The following is a 23,726-nucleotide window of genomic DNA, read 5'->3' on the forward strand; positions in this document are numbered from 1 at the left end:
GTGTCAGTCCTTAGTTTTTAGTAGGGAGAAACTACAAATGTTATATAACTTTGTGAAAAACCTAGCTACTTTAGGTTATTTCAAGTCTGTGAAAGATATTAGTAATTAGAAACTAAATTATAGTAAAGAAGACATAGTATGTACAAATAAGAGGTATTTATAACACTGATGCCAAAATTATATCTAACATTACTATTTTTAGTAAAAAAAAGACACGTTTTTAAGAATATTAGTTTTCTAATAGGATTTGACTGAAAAAGTAAAGAAGTGATATTAGAAAGTTGATAAAGAATAATTATACAAACATAGGAGGGATGGTGATAGAAGGAAACAAACAAAGGATAGAGAGGCTAGCATGAAAGAAGATGATGAAAAAATAGGAGAATGTGACTTTATTTATTATACTTGGTCCTAAACTCTGGTGTTGCTTCTCTGCCATGTTTTTATAATGTAGCAGGAGGGAGTATCAGAAGAATCTCTTCAGAATTTTAAGTATTAATGCCCACCTATTTTTTTCTAGTCTTTCAAACATTTCCAGACCCATCCTATAGCGCATAAAACAAGTAAACCTTCTAATGTTACCTTGAAATTCTTTACTATAGGAAAGCTTCATTTTATTCTGCTTCACTTTATTCTGTTTTTTTAATTGAAGATTTGTGACAATTCTGTTCATGCAAGTTTATTAGCCCCATTTTTCAAATAGCATGTACTCATATCTTGTCTCTTTGTCACATTTTTTGTAATTCTTATAATGTATTAATTTTTTTCATAATTTTGTCATTGTTCAGACTTTCAGTTGTCTCAGATATTTTTTGACTCCATGCACCATAACCTACCAGACCTTTTTATCCTCAATCATCTATCAAAGAATGTCCAAGTTCATGTTTGTTGTTTCCATGATACTATCAAATCATCTCATTTCCTCCTGATATCTTTTCCTCTTTCCTTTAATCCTATTCATTCCTATTCTAATGAGTCATGCCTTCTCATTAGGTGACCAAAGCATTTAATCTTCAATTTTAGTAATTGACTTCCCAATGAGTATCTGAATTTGTTTCTTTAAAATTGACTAATTGACATTACTTATTAGAGAAATGCAAATTAAAGCTTCTCTGAGGTACCACCTCATACCTCTCAGACTGGCAAATATGACCAGAAAGGATAATTATCATCGTTGAAAGGGTTGTGGGAAATTTGGAACACTATTAAATTGTTGGTGGAACTGTGAACTCCTCCAACCTTTCTAGAGAGCAATTTGGAACTACACCCAAAGGGCCACAAAAATGTGCATACCTTTTGATCCAGCAATATCACTACTGGGTCTGTACCCTGAAGAGATGATTAAAAAGGGTAAAATCATCATTTGTACAAAAATATTCATAGCAATCCTGTTTGTAGTGTGAAAGAATTGGAGATCAAGTAAATGTCCTTCAAATGTGGAATAGCTTAGCTAACTGTGGTATATGTATGCCATGGAAAACTATTGTTCTATTAGAAACCAGGAGGGATGGGAATTCAGAGAAGCCTGAAGGAATTTGCATGAACTGATGCTGAGTGAGATGAGCAGAACCAGAAAAACACTATACACCCTAACAGCAACATGGGGGTGAAGATCAACCTTGATGGACTCACTCCTTCTATCAGTGTAACAACCAGAGATAATTTGGGACTGTCTGAAATGGAGAGTACCATCTGTATCCAGAGAAAGAACTGTGGAGTTTGAACAAAGACCAAGGACTATTACCTTTAATTTAGAAAAAAGCTAATATTTTATTGTCTTATCTTGCTATCTCTCATGTTTCTTCCTGAAGGATATGATTTCTCTCATCACACTCAATTTGGATTGATGTATACCATGGAAATAATGTAAAGACTGGCATATTGCCTTCTGTGAGGGAGTGGAGGGAGGGAAGTAAGATTAGGGGAAAAATTATAAAATAAAATAAATAAAATCTTTAAGTACAAAAATAAATATTGATTGATTGAGTAGAACCAATAGAACAATGTACACATCAACAACAACATTGTGAAATGAACTACTTTGATGGAAGCAACTCCTCTCAGCAGTTCAGAGAACTTGGAAAACTGTATTAGACTGTCTATGGACTATATTATCTCCATCCAGAGGAAGAAAAACAAAACAAAACACACAAGATAAACAACCAGGCCTTCAGAATCTATTGAAGGACTTGATAAAAATTATCTCTTATGTATCTTTCCCTATATCCTAATTCCTCATTCTGAAAATTACTTATCTGTAAACATGTTTATCAAAATATGTATGTGCAATGTTAACCTGACTGTTTGCTGCTGAGGGGGAAGGGAGGGTGGGAGTAAATTTTATAACTTAAAAATATACATGTACATATGGATGAAAATAAATAAATTTTCAAAAAATCAACTGATTGTATCTCTTTGCTATCCACTGGACTCTCAAAAGTCTTCTCCAGCTTCACAATTTGAAAGCATTGATTTTGTGGCACTCAGCTTTCCTTTTAGTCCAATTTTATGACCAAACATTACTACAGGAAAAACCATCACTTCAACTATATAGATCATGTTGGTAGGTGTAATGATATTTCTGCTTTTTGGTATTTTCATCATTATTTTACTAATTATGGTGATCTATGGTCAGTGATCTTTTATGTTACTGTTTTAACTGTTTTGGGGTACAACAAACTCCACCTATATGAAGGTGAACTTAATTGCCAAAAGTTATGTATATTCTGACTGCTCCACTAAACAGTCATTCTAACTTTCTCCTTCTCAGACTGCAACAATATTAAAGCATTTTATATAAATTTAGTTAATAAGCAGTGACAGAGTTTGAGAATGACTGGATTTTTGAAAGATCTATTGTTAGTAAAATGATATCAAATAATATATGCTACAGAGAAGTCTTTCATGACAGGATGAGTCCATCAGTGACACTGTCATCTTATTTTAAGAAAATGCCCAGGGCACAGCAGTCTTCAACAATAATTATCCTGATCAATCAACAGCCATCGACACTGAGGCAAGATCTTCTACCAGCAAAATGATTACAATTTACTGAAGACTTGGATGATGGTTAGCATTTTTAGAAATAATATATCTTTAATTAAGGTATGCATATTCTTTTATAGACATAATACTATAGCAGACAATAGACTACAGTGAGGTGAAACATAATTTTTTGGTCTCTGAGACACTAAAAGAAATTGTATGCCTTACTTTATAGCAAGATTCATTTTTTGCAGTGATCTGGAGCCAAAATTACAATCTCTCCATGATATGTCTGTACTTGAATTGAGATAGAATTTATTTAACTGTATTTAATAAGCACAGTAAGCAGAAGAGTAGATATTTGAACATAACCAATATTTGTCAAGAACTCCTGCTGGGCAACTGCTGGTATCTGGTGGAAAAAAGTACATTGTCCTGATCCTGATAAAGGTAGTTAAGATAGCTTAAAGTAAAATGACAACCCTTTCAGTAAGCTATCCAAATCAGTTCCAAAGATAGACTTGAACTAGCTTATCTATGTGAGCCCCAAGAAATATTAATGTACAAATTAAGTCTAGGTTAAAACCCGAGAGACTTTTACAATCACTCTCATTCAGTGTAACTGGGAATCATTTGAATCATTTAAGTTCATACTTACATTGTGCTTTGTGAGATTTGAAATATTTGTTGCTATTGCTTGTAGCCAATCAATGCAGTCTTCAGCAGAGAGACACTGAATTATTCCACTGCAAACCCCATCCACAGCAATTACTTGAAATGCATTCTGCCTATAAATATATCATAAGAGATCAGATCAGAAAATAATTTTTATTTATCTAAACATATCTCATTAAGACTTACTGAAAATATTTTCTTCCTCACATTGTGAATTTAACACACATCTTGAACTCACATCTGATTGCTGTCCTGTTTTATAAATGCCTAAATATGAAAATGGAACTGTGAAGGGCAATCTAGGCAATACACAATTTGAAGATAGTAGAAATTGTTCTTTAAGGAAAAGAAACATTTGGCACCAATGAGAAGAGAATTGTCAATTATATCCATGGCAGAGGACACAAGAAATTTTAAAAACTCTAATCACTGCAGAATTAATCAAGCAAACTTACATAGGAGGTATACTTTTGGAATCATTTGTTGGTTTGTAGTCTCATTAAATACATAGCAGGTTATGTCATTGAAATAATGGTTATAGGGAGTGATCCAACCACACTAAATTAATCTAATAGAATCACAGAAGCACAAAATTTAGAGACCATCTTTTCTAACCTTCTATTACAAATAGGATGTGGTTCTATTCACTACTTAAGATTCAAAAAATTTCTTAACCTTTCTGGGCCACAACTTCCCCAATTGTAATTGAAGGGGTTAGACAGGTTGATCTCTTAGGTACCTTCATGCTATAAAAATCTGTATTCTATCCCTTATGGAAAGTTTGTGGTTTTTTAGTAATGACCAAAGTTTTCCTTAGAATGAAATGAGCAGTATCTAAGTACTCCTTATGGGTTTTCATTGATTATGTTTTTGCTTAAGAAAATGAAATGATGTTCTTCTAAATTGCTTATGAAAATGCTGTAGAATTCCAAGTTACTCCCCACAGCTTTAATGATTCCATTTTACATTGTGCTTTTGCATTGTTTGGACATAAGCTAGGCACAACAGAAGTGTGAGAGACACTGAAATGAATGGAAGCCATCCAAGCCTTTCATGCCGCTCTGTTCCACTATGTGTATTTGCCACAGCATATTGGATTGCATAACAAACCATGTTTAAGTTCCAAGCAATTACAAAGCAATGGAAAACTTCTGCCATTCAGTGTTCGAAGTGTTATAAAAGTTGTACACATTTCTCAGCTTTCAGTAAACATCCTTTTTGGCTTCCATCCTGAAGAATCTTTGGTGGCTGTAGATTCATAGATATTAGATATTATTTCATTTCCAAAAACAAACAAATGGGAAAAAAACAAAGCATATGGTAGATGCGGAATACTTCATTAGGCATTCTGCCACTCTCCTCTTCTTTGTATTCAATTCATAACTTATAACTTGGGTATACAGTGATACCATTGGAACATAAGATTACACTTTTGTCCAAAGTTCATTTTATGTTAACATGTGTGCTGCTTCTAATATCTTGGGTATATATTTTCTGATTTTCCCTTTTTATATCAGAAATATCCTGATTTGCAGGTATACCTGTGTCCTTTATGAACCATATTAAAACACATCTCATGGGGGGGGTAAATAAACATTCTTTTTAATATAATTTTCTTTTGAGTTTATCAGGGGACAATCTATGTGTAATCAGAAGAGACTATGGAAACAAATAGCAACACAATGTCCTTGGCTTCAATAACAATGATCAACAGATTGATATATTTCAAAATAGATGAACTCCAGAATAGAATTCATCTCATGGAAATATAGAATTAATGGATACATGGCAATATGCATTTTTCTGCCTCTTTGTTCTTAATCAGGAGTTGATAAAGTTAAAAGAAAAAATCTGATAATTTTTCTAGAAAGATCTGGTTTTCTTTTTATTCCTAAAATCCTAATTTTAATCGTTATGATGATATATATATATATATATATATATATATATATATATATATATATAGAGAGAGAGAGAGAGAGAGAGAGAGAGAGAGAGAGAGAGAGAGAGGAAAAAGTCCCACATGTTCCAAAATATACAGACAGAACACCTCTTTTTTGTAGTGGCAAAGAAATGGAAATTGATGGGATTCCCATCAATTGGAGAATGGTTTTGGGGAATGGTAAACAAGCTATGATACATAAATATTATGGAATTCTATTGTTCTATAAGAAACCATAAATGATTGGACTGTAGAGAAGCATGGAATGAATTACAGGATCTGAAGATGAACAAAGGGAGCAGAACCAAGAGAACAATGTACACATTAGCAACAACATGAGATGATTAACCCTGATGGATGCAGCTGCTCTCAGCAGTCCAGAGAGCTAGGATAACCCCATTAGTCTGGCTAAGAACAATGCTATCCCCATTCAGAGGCAGAAAAACAAAACAAAAGAAAACAAAAAAATCTTTGAAAATATGATGAATGCTACATTCACTTTAAAAAAATCTCATGCATTTCTTTCCCTTAATTCTAATTCCTCATACTGACAATGACTTATCTGTAAACATGTTTAGAAAAAATGTGTATGCATAATATTAAACTGACTACTTGCCTCTGAGGGGAGGGCTGTAGAAAAGGAGGGTAGAAAAGAATCTGTAGCTTAAAAATATACATATGCATATGGACAAATGTTGAAAATCCTTCATAACATGTATTTGGAAAAATAAAATATCAATTAAAAATTCTTATAAAATATTTACAAGAAATATTTTATTTTATGAATTTAAACATAAATTTATAGTTCTTTAAAATATATTAGCTTCTGTATCATTTTCCTCATTCTCTGAATCAATTTTCCTTTGCTTTGGGCTAAAGTTTTTGCATATGTTAAATGCATTGCTTCAAATATTTAACTGTTTTTTTATACAAATAGCTTCATATGTGACTGCTTGGGTTAAGAATTCAAAGAATGGATTTTTTTACCACCTTTTTTACCACATATTTAGGCAAGGTAGGGAAACCATATATTATTCTTGCATTTTAATTTCCTCAAATGTAACAAAGTAAAATTGTTGTCCCCTCCATCACTGTTGTCTCCTGTGCTATGCCCAAGGTAGTGTTGATTGAGCTTGCAAATCTCGTACATTACGAAGCATTATCTAACTCATATTTTCAAAGATTTGTGGGTACTCTTCAGGGACAGATTCACAAAAGAAAAAAGTGATTTTGCAAAATCATTAGACATGAAATAAGTAGGAATATTTAATCTATTTATTTTCAATATAATTTATGAAACTCTGAAATCAATATCCTTCATTATGTATTTATTTAGTCTAGAGGAGCATTAAATGTTTAAAAAGTTTGTTGTCCTCTTGAGAACACTCAAACTGTTTTGTAATTCTTGACTTGGAAAAAATAAATATTTTCTAGAGAACAGCTACATAATTAAAGTATTAAGGAAAGTGTAATTTTTGACTTTATAGTTTTTATTCTCCCTTCTTTTTTTAAATATTGCTTTCAAATCTCTAAGTATTCCTGCATCTGGATAAAAGAATTATTCATAAAGACCATTGGATTTCACAAACCTTGAAAATTTAACAGAAAATTGTAGTCTTGTTTTCTAGTAAGTGAACTGGCTTATAGTTTGCAGGTTCTGTTCCCTCTTTGAGGTTTAGTCACACAATACTGATCTAGAAGCATCATATTACTACTCAGTAAGTTTAGCAGTCTTTAGATGCTCACATTTTGGTTTTAAAATTGGTTATTAAAAGTAATTATTGGCATAATTCAAATCAAACAGCACTCCATGAATTTTCAGACCACAGATTATTTTGGTTTGTGAGGAGAGGGTTGGAGGTCAAGATAGGAATCTTTTGTGCCCTGAAGACCTATCTAGGACTATATTTACTATTATTAAAGCTTTTCAGTCACCTTTATCTAGCATTTATATGAATGAAGAGTTAGCTAGAAGCATAAGTCTCTATCTGTTTATACTGACTTTTATAAAACTTTCTGGGTTTAATTTAATCCTTGTGGAAGGAAATTTATTCTTGAAAACATATGGAACATGAAATTTGGTTATCAATATTCTGGCATTATTTTAAGAATCTGATTTGCAATTTGAGTATTTTCATATAACACATGAATCAGTATGATATAACAGCTAGACATCTTGCCTTGAAGTCAGAAAAATATAGATTAAAGGTCTACCTTTGAACACAGTTATGTGACCTTAGGCAAGTCCCTGAAACTTCCAGTGCCCCAGGCAATTCATGAAGACTAGAAATTACAGAACAGCTGCAAATGAGCATCTCTAGGGGAGGTTTACTACACTGACAACGATGATGTGCAGATGAATAGCATGACTTTAACAAAATCTTCGTGTCCTTACTGCCTAGTATATGGACATAACTTCAAAAATTATAATAACTGATAATAAATAAATAATATAAATAAAATAAAAAGTAACAATAATAAGTAATAGCTATTCTTTTCATAGCATTTACTATATGCTAGTCACTGTGCTAAGTAATTTAAAAATTATTTCATCTGTTCCACACAAAAACTTCAGAAAGTCATTGTTGATATTATGCCCATTTTACAGTTGGGGAGACTAAGGCAAACAAATGTTAAATAATTTGTCCAAAATCACACAGCTAGTTAAGTGTCTGAAGTCAGATTTGAAGACAGTTGTTCTTGATCTCAGGTCCAATAATTTGTCCATATTAAATCATTATCAACATAAATATGCCACCAAGTTGCCTCCAAATGTAATATAATAGTCATTAATATATAATATCCTGAAATTTAAAAATAAGATCCTATTTAGCCCATAAAGTTTAGTATTCTCTGCTTTCAATTTATGTAATTAGTTCAGGATTGATACTCACTTTTTCTTAATTCCCAGATGATTTTAATTAATATTTGTGGAGTTATCATTAGAAAGAGATGACATTTATAGAACTGGACATGAAACTGGCACAGCTTATAAATGTCTCAGTCTGCAGTGACCCCTTAACAAGGAATACTCTCCCTCCCAAAAAATTGAATAGTTCCAGAGAATCCCTAGTGCAGTGGGTAAAGATGGGTTCAAATCTTGCATTCCAATATTTACAATCTATGTGACTTTGTCAAGCCATTTAACTTCCCCAGCACTCAAGTTATTCACCAGTAAAATGGTCTTTGAGTTTCTGTCATGATATTTATGGTCATTTAGACAAAAAGCATTTGTCCATCCATATAAAAATAAGAAAGCAAGCAACAACAATCTATGCTCTGGGATCTGTGTAATTAATTTCTCCATCTCTTGAGTTCAGGTTGTGATTAAGAATTGATCCTTATATTTAAAACTGACTTTAAAAATATTCAGGAACTTTTTCAAAATATTTTCCATATATTATTATAATGGTGAGATTAGCCTGTACACATGTACATTAGAAAAATAGATAGAAAGAGACAGACAGGTGGATAGATAGTAGAAAGAAAAATAGATTTATATACAAACAGATTTGTAAATATATTTTCTTGTCAACATAAAATTAATGTGGAGTCACTTACCTACACAAATCTGATCCAGGGAGGTATTGGGAGAAACGTGAATGAAGTAAGGGGATTAATCGAAGGTCACACCATCTCTTTTCCCATCTCAAACCTGGTGAGGTTGGCCATGAAGAACATGACAATGTATCCTGAAAAGAATTCAGAAGTTCACAAACCTTTCCAAATGTGTATTAATGAACACGTTTTATTGCATACTTTTTTTTGAAATCCTATGTCACAAATATCACTCAATCTGAAAAAAAATGTTTCTCTAAGTGATCAAAATTTTAATTGTATACTGCTAGGAATGTAGTTAAATGATTAAGGTAATTATATAAAATAATTTCAAAACTACTTCAACACTAAATTTGTGACATAGAAAGACCAATCAGTAATACATGACTGAAACTATTTGAAAATTTAATATTTCTATGAACTTGTCACAATGAATATTTTAATATTTAAACTTTAAAAAACTGAATTTTAAATCCATTTCTTTATTATTGATGTTTGTGAACAATTCACAAACATTCCTGACATCAAGGACACTTAAATCCAGGTTCACTGACCTTGTTGTTGTTATCAAACAATAATTAGAATAGGTATTTCAATAGAAATGGTTTCCTTTTAAATTATAAACATTTAATTTTATGGTTTTAAAGACATCTGAAAAGATTTTCACAGGTATCATCAGATTCTCAAGTAGGCCCATACAACATACACAAAAAAAAGAATGCCTCATCTATATGATATTTTCTTTCATATAATCAGAGATTATTATTGTCATTTCTTTTTTTTAAAGTTTTTACAAGGCAATTGGGGTTAAGTAGCTTGCCCAAGGCCACACAGCTAGGTAAATTATTAAGTGTGTGAGACCAGATTTGAACTCAAGTACTCCTGACTCCAGGGCCGGTGCTCTATCCACTGTGCCACCTAGCTGCCCCTGTGTGCTTCTTTAGAGCAAAGTCTGAGAAGTTCTCTAGTAAGCTAGCAATATTTCCCTATGACCTTGATATAGATCTATTGTCTATCTTTAATTCTAAATGATCTTGTCATCTTCTTCAGTGAGAAGTATTCAGTATTCTCTTTAAGAATAAGATTTCCACCCCCCCCATCTCCCATTCTTTAAATCTGTATTCCCAGGGTTCATAGGTGGCTCTCTGGAAAGAGTTCCCGACCTGGAATCAGGAAGTTCAAATCCATGTTCAAATCTGGCCTTAGTCACTTAGTAATGATGTGATCCTGGGCAAGTCGTTTAATCCTGTTTGCTTCAATTCCCTTATCTGTAAAATGAACTGGAGAAGAAAAATGGCAAATCTCTTCAGAAACTTTGCAAGAAAAACCCACGTTTTCATGAAAACTTGAATATGTTTGAAAATGATTCAACAACAACAACAACAAAATCTGTTTTCCAATCCTTAGCAAAGTGCCTGCAACATCATAGACAATTAATACTTTTTGATTGACTGCTAACTCTTTTGGACAACTCATGAAGACACTCAACAAAGACTTCAGTCACTATTCACATAGGTAGGAAAAAAATACCTATATGCAAAGGAATCATTGGTACCTAAAGCAACTGAAATGACCAAATTTGAGATAAAATTCTAGTTCTTGAATATTTTCAGTTATACCTATAATTATAGTTATTATTTGTTTTCATTTTTGTTTTTGATTTTGCAAGGCAATGGGATTAATGACTTGCCCAAGGTCGCACAACTAAGTAATTATTGAGTGTTTAAGGCTGATTTTGAACTCAGGTCCTCCTGACTCCAGTGCCAGTGCTCTATCCACTGTGTCACCTAGCTCTTCCAATAACAATTATTATAGCAACCTTGAAAATACTTTTTTAAATTTTATATTAATTTAAAAGTTTGCAATGTGTTTTTCTAGTGAGTAGAGGCAAGATGTCAGAATAGAGGAAGCAATAAAGTTAACTTCTCCCAACATTCCCCTCTAGACAATTTTAAAATAATGCCTTAAAATCAAATTCTAGAGTGGCAAAATCAACAAAAAGTTTGGTTGAGATATTTTCCAGTCAAAGACAACTTAGGAGGTCAAAGAGAGAAGAGTCAGTGATACTGGGGAATGGGCTCGCAACTGAGTAAATGTGCTGAAAACACCAGTTGTGGGCCTTGGAGGTAGAGGCCAACAGCAGCATAAGCTGATACTTTAGACCTCTGCCCAGAGATGATAAGGAAACTGGATATCTTTCAGAATTAGAGGACAGAAGACTTCTCTCGAAGCACTGCCCTCAGGAGAAGGTGCTGTTTGGCCATTCTACTGCACATAACCTCTTCTAAGTAAAAATTTCAAGAAACAGTAACTACAGCAAGAAAGAAGAGGTTCTTTCTGGGTGACAATGAGAGTGAAGATGAGCAGAGCAGTGACTACACCTCTACCCAGATGGAATTTCTTTGGAAAGACTGAAAACTTCCAATTATCCTGAACTAATTCTGAAAAGAGCAGCATGAAACAGTCTGAAACTTTGGGACATGTTGGAAAAAGGTTTGAAAAATGAGCAAACAATAAAATAAAACCTTGAAAATCTACCAAGATAAGGAAGATCAAGAAGAAAATTAAAAGGGGGCAATGCTAAAAACAAAGCCTCAAAGTGAAATAAAAAATGAATGGGCATAAGCAAACAAAAATTCCTGAAAATGTTAAGAAATGATGTTCAAATATCAAATTAGAATAGTAGATGAAAAATTATAAATGAGAGTAAAATAAGAAAATTAGGAAAAAGACTGTCAACAGCTAGGTAAAAGAGGCATAAAATACTGAAGAAAAGAGTAGATTTAAAAAAGAATGATTAAAGGTAAAAAAGTGACATGAAAATTTACCAAAGAAAATAATACCTTAAAAATTAGAATTGAGTCAGTAATGAGAGAGAGACAGCATGAAATATTTCAAAAAGTCAAAATAATGGAAAAAATTATGAAATGTTAGAAGAACAACTGAATTGAACAATAGATCTAGGAGAGAGAATTAAAGAATTATTGTACTGCCTAAAAGTCATCATCAAAGAAGAAAAGCTACTCAGCCCAAAATTGAAAAATAAAATAAAAATTGAAAGAATTTACTAATCACCACTTTAAAGAGATTCCAAAATGAAAACTTTCGTGAATATTATGTCTAAATTTCAGAGCTAAAGTTCAAAAAGAAAATGCCTTCAGCAGTCAAAAAGAACTATTCAATATAATGGAACCACAGTCAGGATCACGCAAGATTTAACAACTATTACCTGAAAAGAATGGAGAATGTCATATCACATTTGATATTCCAGAAGGCAAAAGATGTAGGATTACAGTGAAGTATAACTTTCCCAATAAAAATAAGTTTAAACTTTCAAAGAAAGAAATGGATATGAATTGAAATAGAATACTTTCAAGTGCTGTTGAAGAACAATCCAGAACTGAATTAACATTTTAACTTTAAAATATAAAACTACAGAAAACCAGAAAAAGATAAACAAGAATGGAAATAATAAAGAAGTCAATCTGATTAAATAGGTGTCCTATAAGGTATCCTATAAGCATAATATATGTAACCTAATAAAATTATTATTATTGGAGCATCTGGAAGGATTCTACATAGACAGAAGATGTGGGAGTGTCAAATATTTTGGAAAGATAACAAAAAGGGATACATGAGAAAAAGGGAAACCCTGGAAAGAGAAACTGAGGAGCACTATGGGGAAAATTATCTCACATAAAAGGAGTGTGAAGAAGAGATTTTAGAGGGGAAGGGAAATTCTGGATAATGCTTAAAACTTACTGTAATGTCAAATCTTAAGAGGATAGGAAATTTTATATCACCTTCAAAAGAGTATAAAAATCTATTTTATCCAACAAGAAAATAAGAATGGAATAAGAAGAAAAAAGAGGGTGATAAAGGAAGGCATGATCAGAACTGAAACAGTCTTTAGAGAAGGAATTTGAAATAGGAAATCAAATGATAAATAGAATCCTTAATGTAAATTGTATATTATCAGAAACAGAAGCAGAAAATAGAAGCAAATAGAATTGATTAGAAACCAGAATCTAGCAATGTCGATATAAGAAATACATTTAAAACAGAGGCACATAGAGAGTTAAAATAAGGAGTTGGAGTAGAATCTATTCCACTTCAATAGAATGTTTTTTTTTTTTTTTTTTGATTTTTGGGTTATGTGGCTTGCCCAAGGCCAAACAGCCAGGTAATTATCATCTGAGGGCAGATTTGAACTCAGGTACTTCTGACTCCAGGGCTGCGCCACCTAGCTGCCTGCTTCAACAGAATTTTTTAAAAATGGTTAGCAATCATGGTAGCAAAAATATACATAATTAAAAGAGAAAAGCAGGGAAACTATAAAGGAAACAGAAATTTGAGGCATATCAATATGCTCCAAATAGCACAGCATCCAAATTTTTACAGAAAATGCTTAATCAAATAGAAATAGACAGTAAAGCTGTACTAGTGAGTAAAGGAGATGAATAGAATCTTTAAAAAGTTTTATATGATCTACCTGGGGAGAGCAGGGACAGTAGGAATGAATGGGAATAGAAGTTATCATCTTTTTTGCTACTGTGCTTGGCACCTTCACAAAATTGTATTGGGACATAAAAACTTCATAAATGAATGCAAAAAATGCAGAAATACTAAATTCACTCTTTTAGATCATAATTCAACAAAATTAAATTCAATAAATTACCATGGAAACATCAATTAAAAATTAATTGGGAAGATAATAACCAATTTTAAAGAATCAGTGAATCAAAGACTATTACAAAGTATCATTAATCTCATTAAAAAGAATGACAAAAATGAGACAACATATCAAAATTTGTGGGATGTAGTCAAAGCAGTACTTAGGTGAAATGTTCTTTCTCTAAATGGATATATCAATAAAAGAAATGGGCATACAACTAATAAAACTGGCAAAAAAACAAATTAAAATCCACTGTTGAAAATACTAAAAGAAATTAGAGGAGTGATTAAAAAGACTGTTAAGTTTTTAAAAATGAACAAATAAATAATACTAGGAGATGGTTTCATGAAAAAAAAATCAGATATAGACTGTTCATGAATTTGATTAAAAAAAAAAGAAGAAAACCAAAGTATCAGTATTAAAAGTGAAAAGGGGACAGCTAGGTGGCGCTGTGGATAGGACACCAGCCCTGGAGTCAGGAGTACTTGACTTCAAATCCAGCCTCAGACACAATAATTATCTAGCTGTGTAGCTTTGGGCAAGCCACTTAACCCCATTTGCCTTGGGGGGAAAAAAACCCTAAAAAAAAGTGAAACGGATAAAAGAACAGTAAATGAAGATAAATCAAAGTAATTATTGGGAGTTATTTTGCCTAAATATATGCCAGTAAAACTGACAATCTAAGTAAAAAAATGAATTTGTACAACAATTTGTACTTCTGACATTAAGAAAGGTAGAAATAGAATACTTTAATAAAAAACAATTCAACAAATCATAAAAGAACTCCCTAGTGAAAATCCGCAGTACCAGATGAATTTACAAATGAATTTTACCAAATATTTAAGGAAAAAAATAATTCCAATAATATTTTATTCAGTTGTTTTAATTGTCTGACCCCTTATTATACCATTAAGGTTTTTCTTGGCAAAGATGTGGCTTGCCTTTTATTTCTTCAGCACTTTTTTCGAAAAGCTGAAGCAAATGGGTAAAGTGACTTACCCAGGTTGACATAGTTAATATCTGAAGTCAAATTTGAGCTCAGGGATGAGTCTTCCTGATTCCAAAATCTATACTCTATCCCCTAGGTCATCTAAACTGTCCATGATACTATTAAAACTATTTTTTTAAATAGGTGAAGAAGTTCCAGAAAAATACTTTTATGACACAAATAAGTTTTTGATAATTAATACTTGGACAGCATAAACAGAGTTCAATTTCATTAATATCAATACAAACATTTTAAATAAAATATTAGCAAGCTGATTAAAACAATACATCATATACTTTGGTCAGGAATTCAAAGATGTTTAAAAATTATGAAAATTATCAGTATAATTGATGCCAATAGCAAAAGCATAAAAAATTATGATTATTTCCATAGAGGCAGAAAATGTTTTTTAACAAAATATATCTTTTCCTATGAACAAACAGTAAAAATCCTAAGAATAAATTGGGTTTTTATTAAAATAATAAGGAGTATTTAAAACCAAAAGCAAGTATTAACTGGTACAAGGATAAATTTGAAGCCTTCACAATAAGATCAGAAGTGAACATACATGTTCATCTTCACTACTATTATTTAATACACTATTAAAAATGCTAGCTATATCAATGACATGAAAAAAGGAATTTATATAATTTTATTTTGTACGCTCTATCTACTTTTCTTTCATTTGGAGTTATTCATCAATGGATTCTTTAGACTCACATGAATTAAATTATTTTATTAGTTTTTAATTAATTCTCATTGCAAATAGATTTTGTATTCCCAGAGTAGAAATCTGGGTAATTTATTTTCATTATATTTTAATGGACTTTAACAATATTTTAATTCACTTAGGAAACATTTATTTTTGTCCTTCTAGCCATGGGAGGTCCATATGTATGATCTTTCAAAATATTTTTACTCCTCGACTTTAAATAGTATCAAGTTATTTTTCCCCCTAGTATATCTACAGTAGTTAAGTCATTTCTCCATGGTACAATTACTCTTGAAAAATTCAGAGTGCATTTCCATCAATCAGTGCCTATCAAAGCACAGAGGACACTTAGTTAAGATTCAAGTCATTATAGATTGTAAGTGGGTCAAGTCAGACTTTGATCAGTGAACTGTTAACATTGATTTTTTTTTCCCTTTTTTCTCTAGTCACCAAATTTTGGGAATAAGGCTAGCCACAGAATATTTAGCCTGTAGCTGTTGAATGTCTTAGAAGTGTAAATTCTATTGTTCATTATCACAGTCTATAGGACCAATTTCCCAAATTTTGAATGTCATCAAAATGAATACTTGGATTTTTAGAATCTTTTTGTAATCATCAGAAATAAAATCTTATAAAATGCAGCCTAAGAAGGTATAATTCTGAATGTGATATTTGCAATGTTATCTGAGAGTAAGGATAAAGGAAACAAAACAAAACATTTTTTCTACTTATAATCGTGGTTTTAGTCTCATAAAATGAAATATGAATCCAAAACATAGCTCCAAACATAAAATTCCAATACATGACTTCAAAAGTTAATTGCATATAGTTAGGATGTAGAGGCATCAATATTTGAAAACAGTTTAAAAACATTAAGGGACTGAAATCTCAATTTGAATTTCTAAAACTTAAGAATCAAAAGTAAAAATAAATCAGTAAAAAAGCTAATTAAGTCAAGGTGTTATTATAGCTAGTATTAATGTTCTCAAAGCACTTTATATTTTTACTTTAATTGATTCTAATTATAATAATAGAAGTAGATGCTGTTATTAGTTCCATTTTACAGATGAGAATACTAAGACTCAAAGGTTAAATTATCTGCCCAGAATCATAAACCTAGATAATTAACTAAAGCCAGATTTGAATTTTGGTCTCCTTGATTCAGGACGCTTTATTTTACTTATTGTGTCATTAAACTTAAAATAAATATAGTACAGTGGGGTCAATATGAAGGAATTCATTAATTAGTAAGACTTTATCAATAGTTAACATTTATTGGCACATTATTTAAAGTATATCTATATCTTTGAAGAAATAAAATAATCATAACATTAAGTTAGATACTATAAAGTTTTTTCTTTTTTGCTTTTTACTGACATTTTATTTTTCCAAATACACGTTATAAAACTTTTTCAATATTCATCCATATACATAAGTATATTTGTAAGTTACAAAACTTTCTTCCACCCTCCATTCCCACCTCCTTCCCCTCTGCAGTGAATAGTAAGGTTAATATTGTACATATACATTTTTGATAAACATTTTTTAGTCATTTTCTGTATAAGGAATTAGGATTAAGGGAAAGGAATTCATAAGAGATAATTTTTTAAGTGAATGAAGCATCTATCAGATAATGATGGGGTTTTTTGGTTTTGTTTTGTTTCATTTTTTTTATTCCTCTGGATGGGGATAGCATTGTCCATAGATGGTCTAATATGGTTGTCCTGACTCTCTGAACTGCTGAGAGGAGCTGCTTCTACCTCTTGGTTCTGCTCTCTTCTCTCCACATCAGATCATGTAACTCATTCCATGCTTCTCTATAGTCCAACCATTTATGGTTTCTTATAGAACAATAATATTCCTTAATATGAATATTAACAAGTATCATAACTTGTTTAGCCATTCCTTCAATTGATGGGCATCCCCTCAATTTCCAATTCTTTTCCACTATGAAAAAGAACTGCTATGAATATTTTGGAACATGTGAGACTTTTCCCATTTATTTATGATTTCTTCTAGATATAAGCTTAGAGATGGAATTGCTGGGCCAAAGGGAATGAACAGTTTTATTACTATTTGGGCATAGTCCCATATCGTTCTTCAGAAAGTTTGGATCAGTTCACAACTCCACCAGCAATGCATTTACGTACCAATCCTCACACAACCTCTCCAAACTGATTATTTTCCCTTTTTCTCATCTTACCCAATCTGATAGGTGTGAGACGATACCTCAGAAGTAAATTAATTTGTATTCCTCTAATCAATAATGATTTGGAGCACATTTTCATATGACTTCTTCATTTGAAAACTGTCTATTCTTACCCTTTGATGATTATGGCTTTCAACCTTTAAAAATTTGATGCAGTTCTCTAAATAATTTAGAAATAAGATCTTTAAGAGAATTCTTAGTTGTGAAAATTATTTCTTGGCTTTCTGCTTTCCTTCTAATTTTGGCAGCATTGATTTTATTAGTGCAAAAACCGTTTTAATTTAATGTAGTCAAAATCATTCATTTTGCAAGATTGGTCATAAATTTTTCCACTTTCCATAGATCTGAGAGATAGAGTATTTCTTGGTCTATTAATTATGTCACTCTTTATGTCAAAATCCTGTACCCATTTTGATCTTATTTTGGTACAGGTTGTGAGATGTGGATCTGATTAGTTTTTGTCATGCTATTTTCCAGTTTTTCCCAACAGTTTTTGTCAAATAGTGAGCTCTTATCCCAGGAACTAATTAATGTCTTATACAGATTGTTAAATAGGAGATTGCAGTAGTCATTTACTATTTCTTTTGAACCTATTGCAATACACTGATCCATTATTCTATTTCTTAACCAGAACCAGACCATTTTGAAGACTGCCACATTATACTACAGTTTTATAACTAGGCCACCTTCCATTACATTTTTTCATCACTTCCCTTGCTATTCTTTACCTTTTGTTACTCCAGATGAATTTTGTTATTATTTTTCCTACTCAGCAAAATAATTGTTTGGTAGTTTGATTGGTATGTAACTCAATAAAAAATTTAATTTGGGTAGAGTTGTCATTATTCTTATGTTAGCTCAACTTAACCATTGACAACCATTGTCAACTCCATTGACATTTTTCCAATGATTTATATCTGACTTTATTTGGATGATAAGTGATTTATAAATATGCTCATTCAGTTTCTGGGATTGTCTTAGGAGGTAGATTCCCAAGCACTTAATATTGCCAATAGTTTCTTTAAATGGAATTTGTCTTTCTATTTCTTACTCTTGGGTTTTGTTGTTTATATATATAAAAATGTTTATAATTAATGTAGGTTTATTTTATATCCTAATACTTAGCTGAATTTGTTAATTGTTTCAAGAAGTTCTTTTTAGATAATTTTATTGGGTTCTCTAACTAAACCATCATATCATCTTCAAAGAGTGAAAGTTTTACTCCCTCATTGCTAATTCTGACTCCCTCAATTTCCTTTCTTATCTTATTGCTGAAACTAACAGTTCTAATACCATATTGAATAGTAATAGTGAAAGGAGAATCCATGTTTCACTCCAGAAATGATTGGAAAAGCATTCAAGATTTTCCCCAAAACATATAATATTTGTTGATAGTTTTAGGTAGATACTACTTATTATTTTAAAGAAAACTCTTTGGGTCTAAATATTCTAGTTTTTTTTTAATAAGAAGGGATATTCTATTTTATCAAAGACTTTTTCAACATCTGTAGAGATAATCATATGATTTCTGTTGGTTTGCTATTAATATTTTCAAATATATTGAGTATTTTCCTAGTATTGAATCATCTCTGCCAAACTGGTATAAACTCTACCTGAATGTGTCTTCTGTTAACCTAGTAATAACTTGCTGTAATCTCATTGCTAAAATTTTATTTAAGATGTTTGCATCTATAATCATTAGGGAGATTGATCTATAATTTTATCTGTTTGGGTTCTTCTTGATTTAGGTGTTAGCATCATGTTGGTGCCATAAAAGGAATTTGGTAGAACTCCTTCTATTTTTAATACATAGTTTGTGTAGAATCAGAATTAATTACTCCTTAAATGTTTGGTAGAATTTGTCTGTACATCCATCTAGATCTGGAGATTTTTTCTTAGGGAAATTGCTTCTTCAATTTCTTTTTCTGAAATATAATTATTTAAGTATTTTATTTCCTCTTCTGCTTATTTGGGCAGTATTTTTGTAAATATTCATCCATTTCATTCAGATCATCAAATTTATAGACATACAATTTGGCGAGGTAGCTCTGAATTAACATTTTTATTTCCTTCTCATTGATGGTTAGTTCACCCTTTTCATTTTTGATACTGGCAATTTAGTTATCTCCTTTCATTTTTAAAATATATTAACCAAGGGTTTATCTATTTTATTGGCTTTTTCATAAAATCAACTCTTAGTTTTATTTCTGAGGACAATGGTTTTCTTGCTTTCAATTTGGTTAATTTTGACTTTGATTTTCAGAAATTCTAATTTAGTATTTAATTGGGAATCTTTAATTTGTTTAATTAATTTTTAAGCATTTTTAGTTGCATAAACAAATCATTGATCTCCTCTTTCTCTATTTTATTCATATAAGAATTAAGAGATATAAAAGTTCCATTCAAATCTGCCTTGGCTCACATAAATTTTGCTATGATGTCATAATTTTCTTGTATATGATTTTGATAAATCTTATGATTTGCTATTTGATCCACATATTATTTAAAATTAAGGCATTTCATTTCTGATTAGTTTTTGGTTTCTTTCCATTACCCTTTATTATATATAATTTTATTGCATCTTGGTCTGAGAAATAGGCATATTTTTGTCATTCTGCATTTAATTAGAAAGTTTTTATGCCCTAGAATATGGTCAGTTTTGGTATTGGTATTATGTACTGTTGAGAAAAAAGGTATATTTTTTTCATTCCCCATTAAGTTTTCTCCAGAGGTCTATCATATCTAAGCTTTCTAAGATTGCATTCACCTTCTTAACTTCCTTCTTATTTATTTTGTTATTAGATTTATCCACTTCTGAGAGAGGAAGATTGAAGTCCTCCATTATTAAATTATTGCTGTCTATGTCTCTTTGTAATTCATTCAGATTTTCCTCTAGGAGTTTGGATGCTATACCACCAGGTGCATTCACATTTAACAATGATGTAACTTCATTACTTATGGTACCTTTAAATAGGTATAGTTTTCTTCTTTATCTCTTTTAATGAGATCAATTTTTGCTTTTGCTTTTTCCAAGATCAGAATCACTACCCCTGTGTTTTTTTTTTTTTCACTTTGGCTGAGGCACAATAAATTTTGCTCCATCTGTTTCCCTTTAATCTGTGTATATTTCTCTGCTTCAAATGTGTTTCTTGTACACAACATATTGTAGGATTCTGTTTTTAATTCATTCTGCTATCTACTTTAATGGGATAATTAATTCCATTTACATTTACAGTTAAGATTACCAGTTCTGTATTTCCCTCCATGCTATTTTCCCCCATTTATATCTTTCTCTTTCCTTTCCTTTTATTCCTCCTCACTTAAACTATACTCCCTTTCCCCTTTAACTTTTCTTTTAAAATTTAATTTTCAGTTTGTTTTATAATCTTTGCTTTCCTTTTTATCAGTCCCTTCTCTCCTTTTCTTTTCATTCCCCCCATCCCATCCTTCCCAGTAGAGTAGTTTTTTAAACCCAAGTGGGAATGTATCTTATTTCCTCTCTGGGCCAAATCTATTGAATCAAATTTACTCAGTGTTCACATGCTCCTTCTTTTGCTCTAAAATTTTAAATCTTTTTGAATCTTAATCTGGTGTTTTCTTAAGTATTAATCAGATATCATCAAACACAGCTTGATTAACTGCTTGATAAGCTCAAAGTGTTATCAAAGTACCATCACAGATTGCTTGATTGTTTGATAAGTAGTATTACTTCATTGTCATTAAGTACTTAGAAGTATACTTTTCAAGGGTCTTGAATTACATCAAATACTAATCATTTTTTAACCTTACCCCCTTTTCAAGTATCCTCCTAGGACACAGAATCTTCATGAGTGAAAGTATCATTGAAAGCCATATTATTTCATGAACTATCTGTATCCCTCCCCCTCCAAGCATTCTTTCTCTCACACTTTTTCCCCCCACCCAGGGTATTTAACTCCTTATTAAGTAAAGTATGGATTAAGTGTAACCCTGATTTAATTAACTATAAGCATCCCAAACTGTTGTAAGTCTGGAATGCTCTGGAGATCTCACTTAAGAACTTTACAATTTATTATAAATTATGGGAGACACTGACTCAGGACCACCCAGCTTATCATGTCCTCACCAGAGAAATTGCAAAGCTCCAGGAGCACAGGACAAAGGAAAGGGGGATACTTCAATTTAGAGTAAACAAACACCCTTGCTTTTGATCAGGCTTTTTGCCTCAAACATATAGATATCCTCTTTAATTTTTTCATTGGAGAGATGAGACTGAACCATACCAATATCCTCAAAGTCCAATCTCTTCAATTATATTTGACCCTTTAATTAACCTAAGAGAAGTACAATTCTCAAAAATTATAAGTGTATATGTTCCCTTTTAGGCTTGTATACAATTTAATGGTCGACCAAAATGTATTTGTTTTGGGTTTTTTAGTCCTTCCCCTTTACATTTACCTTTTTTATGCATCTCTTGAGTAGTGTATTTGGAGATTGAATTCTCTGTTCAGTTCTGGTCTTTTTGTCATGAAATTTTGGAAGGCTTCTATTTTGTTGAACATCCATCCTTTTCCCTGACAGTATATGCTGAATTTTTCAGAGTACTAAATTCTTGGTTGTAATCTCAGGTCCTTTGGCCCTCTCATATGTGGTATTCCAGGTCCTGTGGTTCTTCAGTGTTGAGGCTGATAGGTCCTGTGTGAGTTTGATTGTGTTTCCTTTGAATTTAAATTGTTTCCTTTTTGCAACTTGCAGTATTTTCTCCTTAGCTAAAACAGCCCTTGTGGTCTTCCTAGGATTTCTTTCTGTAAGGGTTCTCTACATTCTTTGAATGGCTATATTGTTTTCTTGTTCCAGTAGATTTGAACAGTTTTCCCTGCTAATTTCTTGCCTGATGTCTTCCAAGTTCTTTTTTTGATCTAAACTTTCTTGTAGTCTGATGATTTGTAAATTATCTTTCCTGGATATATTTTCCAGGTCGCTTGTTTTTCCTAAAAGTTATTTTATATTTTCTTCAGTTTTTTCAGCTTTTTCATTTGGTTTGATGGAATCTTCTTTTTGTTTTGTTTTATTTCTTAATTGATGTTTTATTTTTCCAAATACATGTTATTAAATATTTTTCAACATTCATCCATATACATATGTACATTATTAAGTTAAAAAATTTCCTTCCACCTTCCCTTCCTACCACCCTCTATTCTGTGGCAAATAGACAGGTTAACACTGTACATACATATTTTTGATAAGCATATTTAAATCAAGACATCAATGTACACATTAACAACAACATTGTGAGATGAACAACCTTGATGGAAAAAGGGACTCTCAGCAGTTAAGAAAGCTAGGACAACTCTATGGGACCAGGTAGGGATTATGCTGTCCCTATCCAGAGGAAGAAAAACAAAGCAAAACAAAACAAAAACAAAAACAAATAACACTTCAGAATCTGATGAACACTTTATAATAATTATCTTTTATGTATCTCTTTTTCTTAATCCTAATTCCTCATACCAAAAATAAGTAATCTGTAAATGTTTTAAGAAAAAATGTATGTACAATGATAAGATAACTTTACTGTTGGGGGATGAAGGGTGAGAAGGAAATTTTGTAACAAAAATATGCATGTGCATATAGATGAAAATAAAATATCTTTGGATTTAAAAAATAAACATATTTACAGATTAGTCATTTTCAGTCATGGAGAATTAGGATTAAGGGAAATAGATACATAAGAGATAATTTTTTATAAAATTTTCATGAGATTCTAAAGTGGTTTTTTGTGTGTGTTTTATTTTTCTTCCTATGGATGGAGATAGCATATTTGTTCTCTTGTTTCTGTTCCCTTCACATAGCATCATATCCTGTAATTCATTCCAGGATTCTCTAGAGACCAACCATTTAATGGTTTCTTATAGAATAATAATATTCCATAGTATTCATATACCATAATTTGTTTAGCCATTCCCCAATTGAGGGGAATCCCCTCAATTTCCAGTTCTTTGC

The 23,726-nt window shown here is 31.5% G+C and overlaps 1 protein-coding gene across 1 annotated transcript in view; it reads right to left on the reverse strand.

Annotated features, from left to right (window-relative positions):
- SNTG1 (syntrophin gamma 1) overlaps nucleotides 1-23,726 on the reverse strand; it is a 536,013-nt gene that overhangs the window by 314,666 nt on the left and 197,621 nt on the right. The window contains exons 9-10 of the mRNA XM_074202064.1: nucleotides 9,164-9,294; nucleotides 3,644-3,773 (exon numbers count right to left, since the gene is read on the reverse strand). Of these exons, the coding sequence (XP_074058165.1) occupies nucleotides 3,644-3,773; nucleotides 9,164-9,294 (261 nt within the window). The remainder of the gene's footprint in view (nucleotides 1-3,643; nucleotides 3,774-9,163; nucleotides 9,295-23,726) is intronic.

The sequence above is a fragment of the Macrotis lagotis genome, chromosome X, assembly GCF_037893015.1.
Source record: "Macrotis lagotis isolate mMagLag1 chromosome X, bilby.v1.9.chrom.fasta, whole genome shotgun sequence".
Lineage (NCBI taxonomy): Eukaryota > Metazoa > Chordata > Mammalia > Peramelemorphia > Peramelidae > Macrotis > Macrotis lagotis.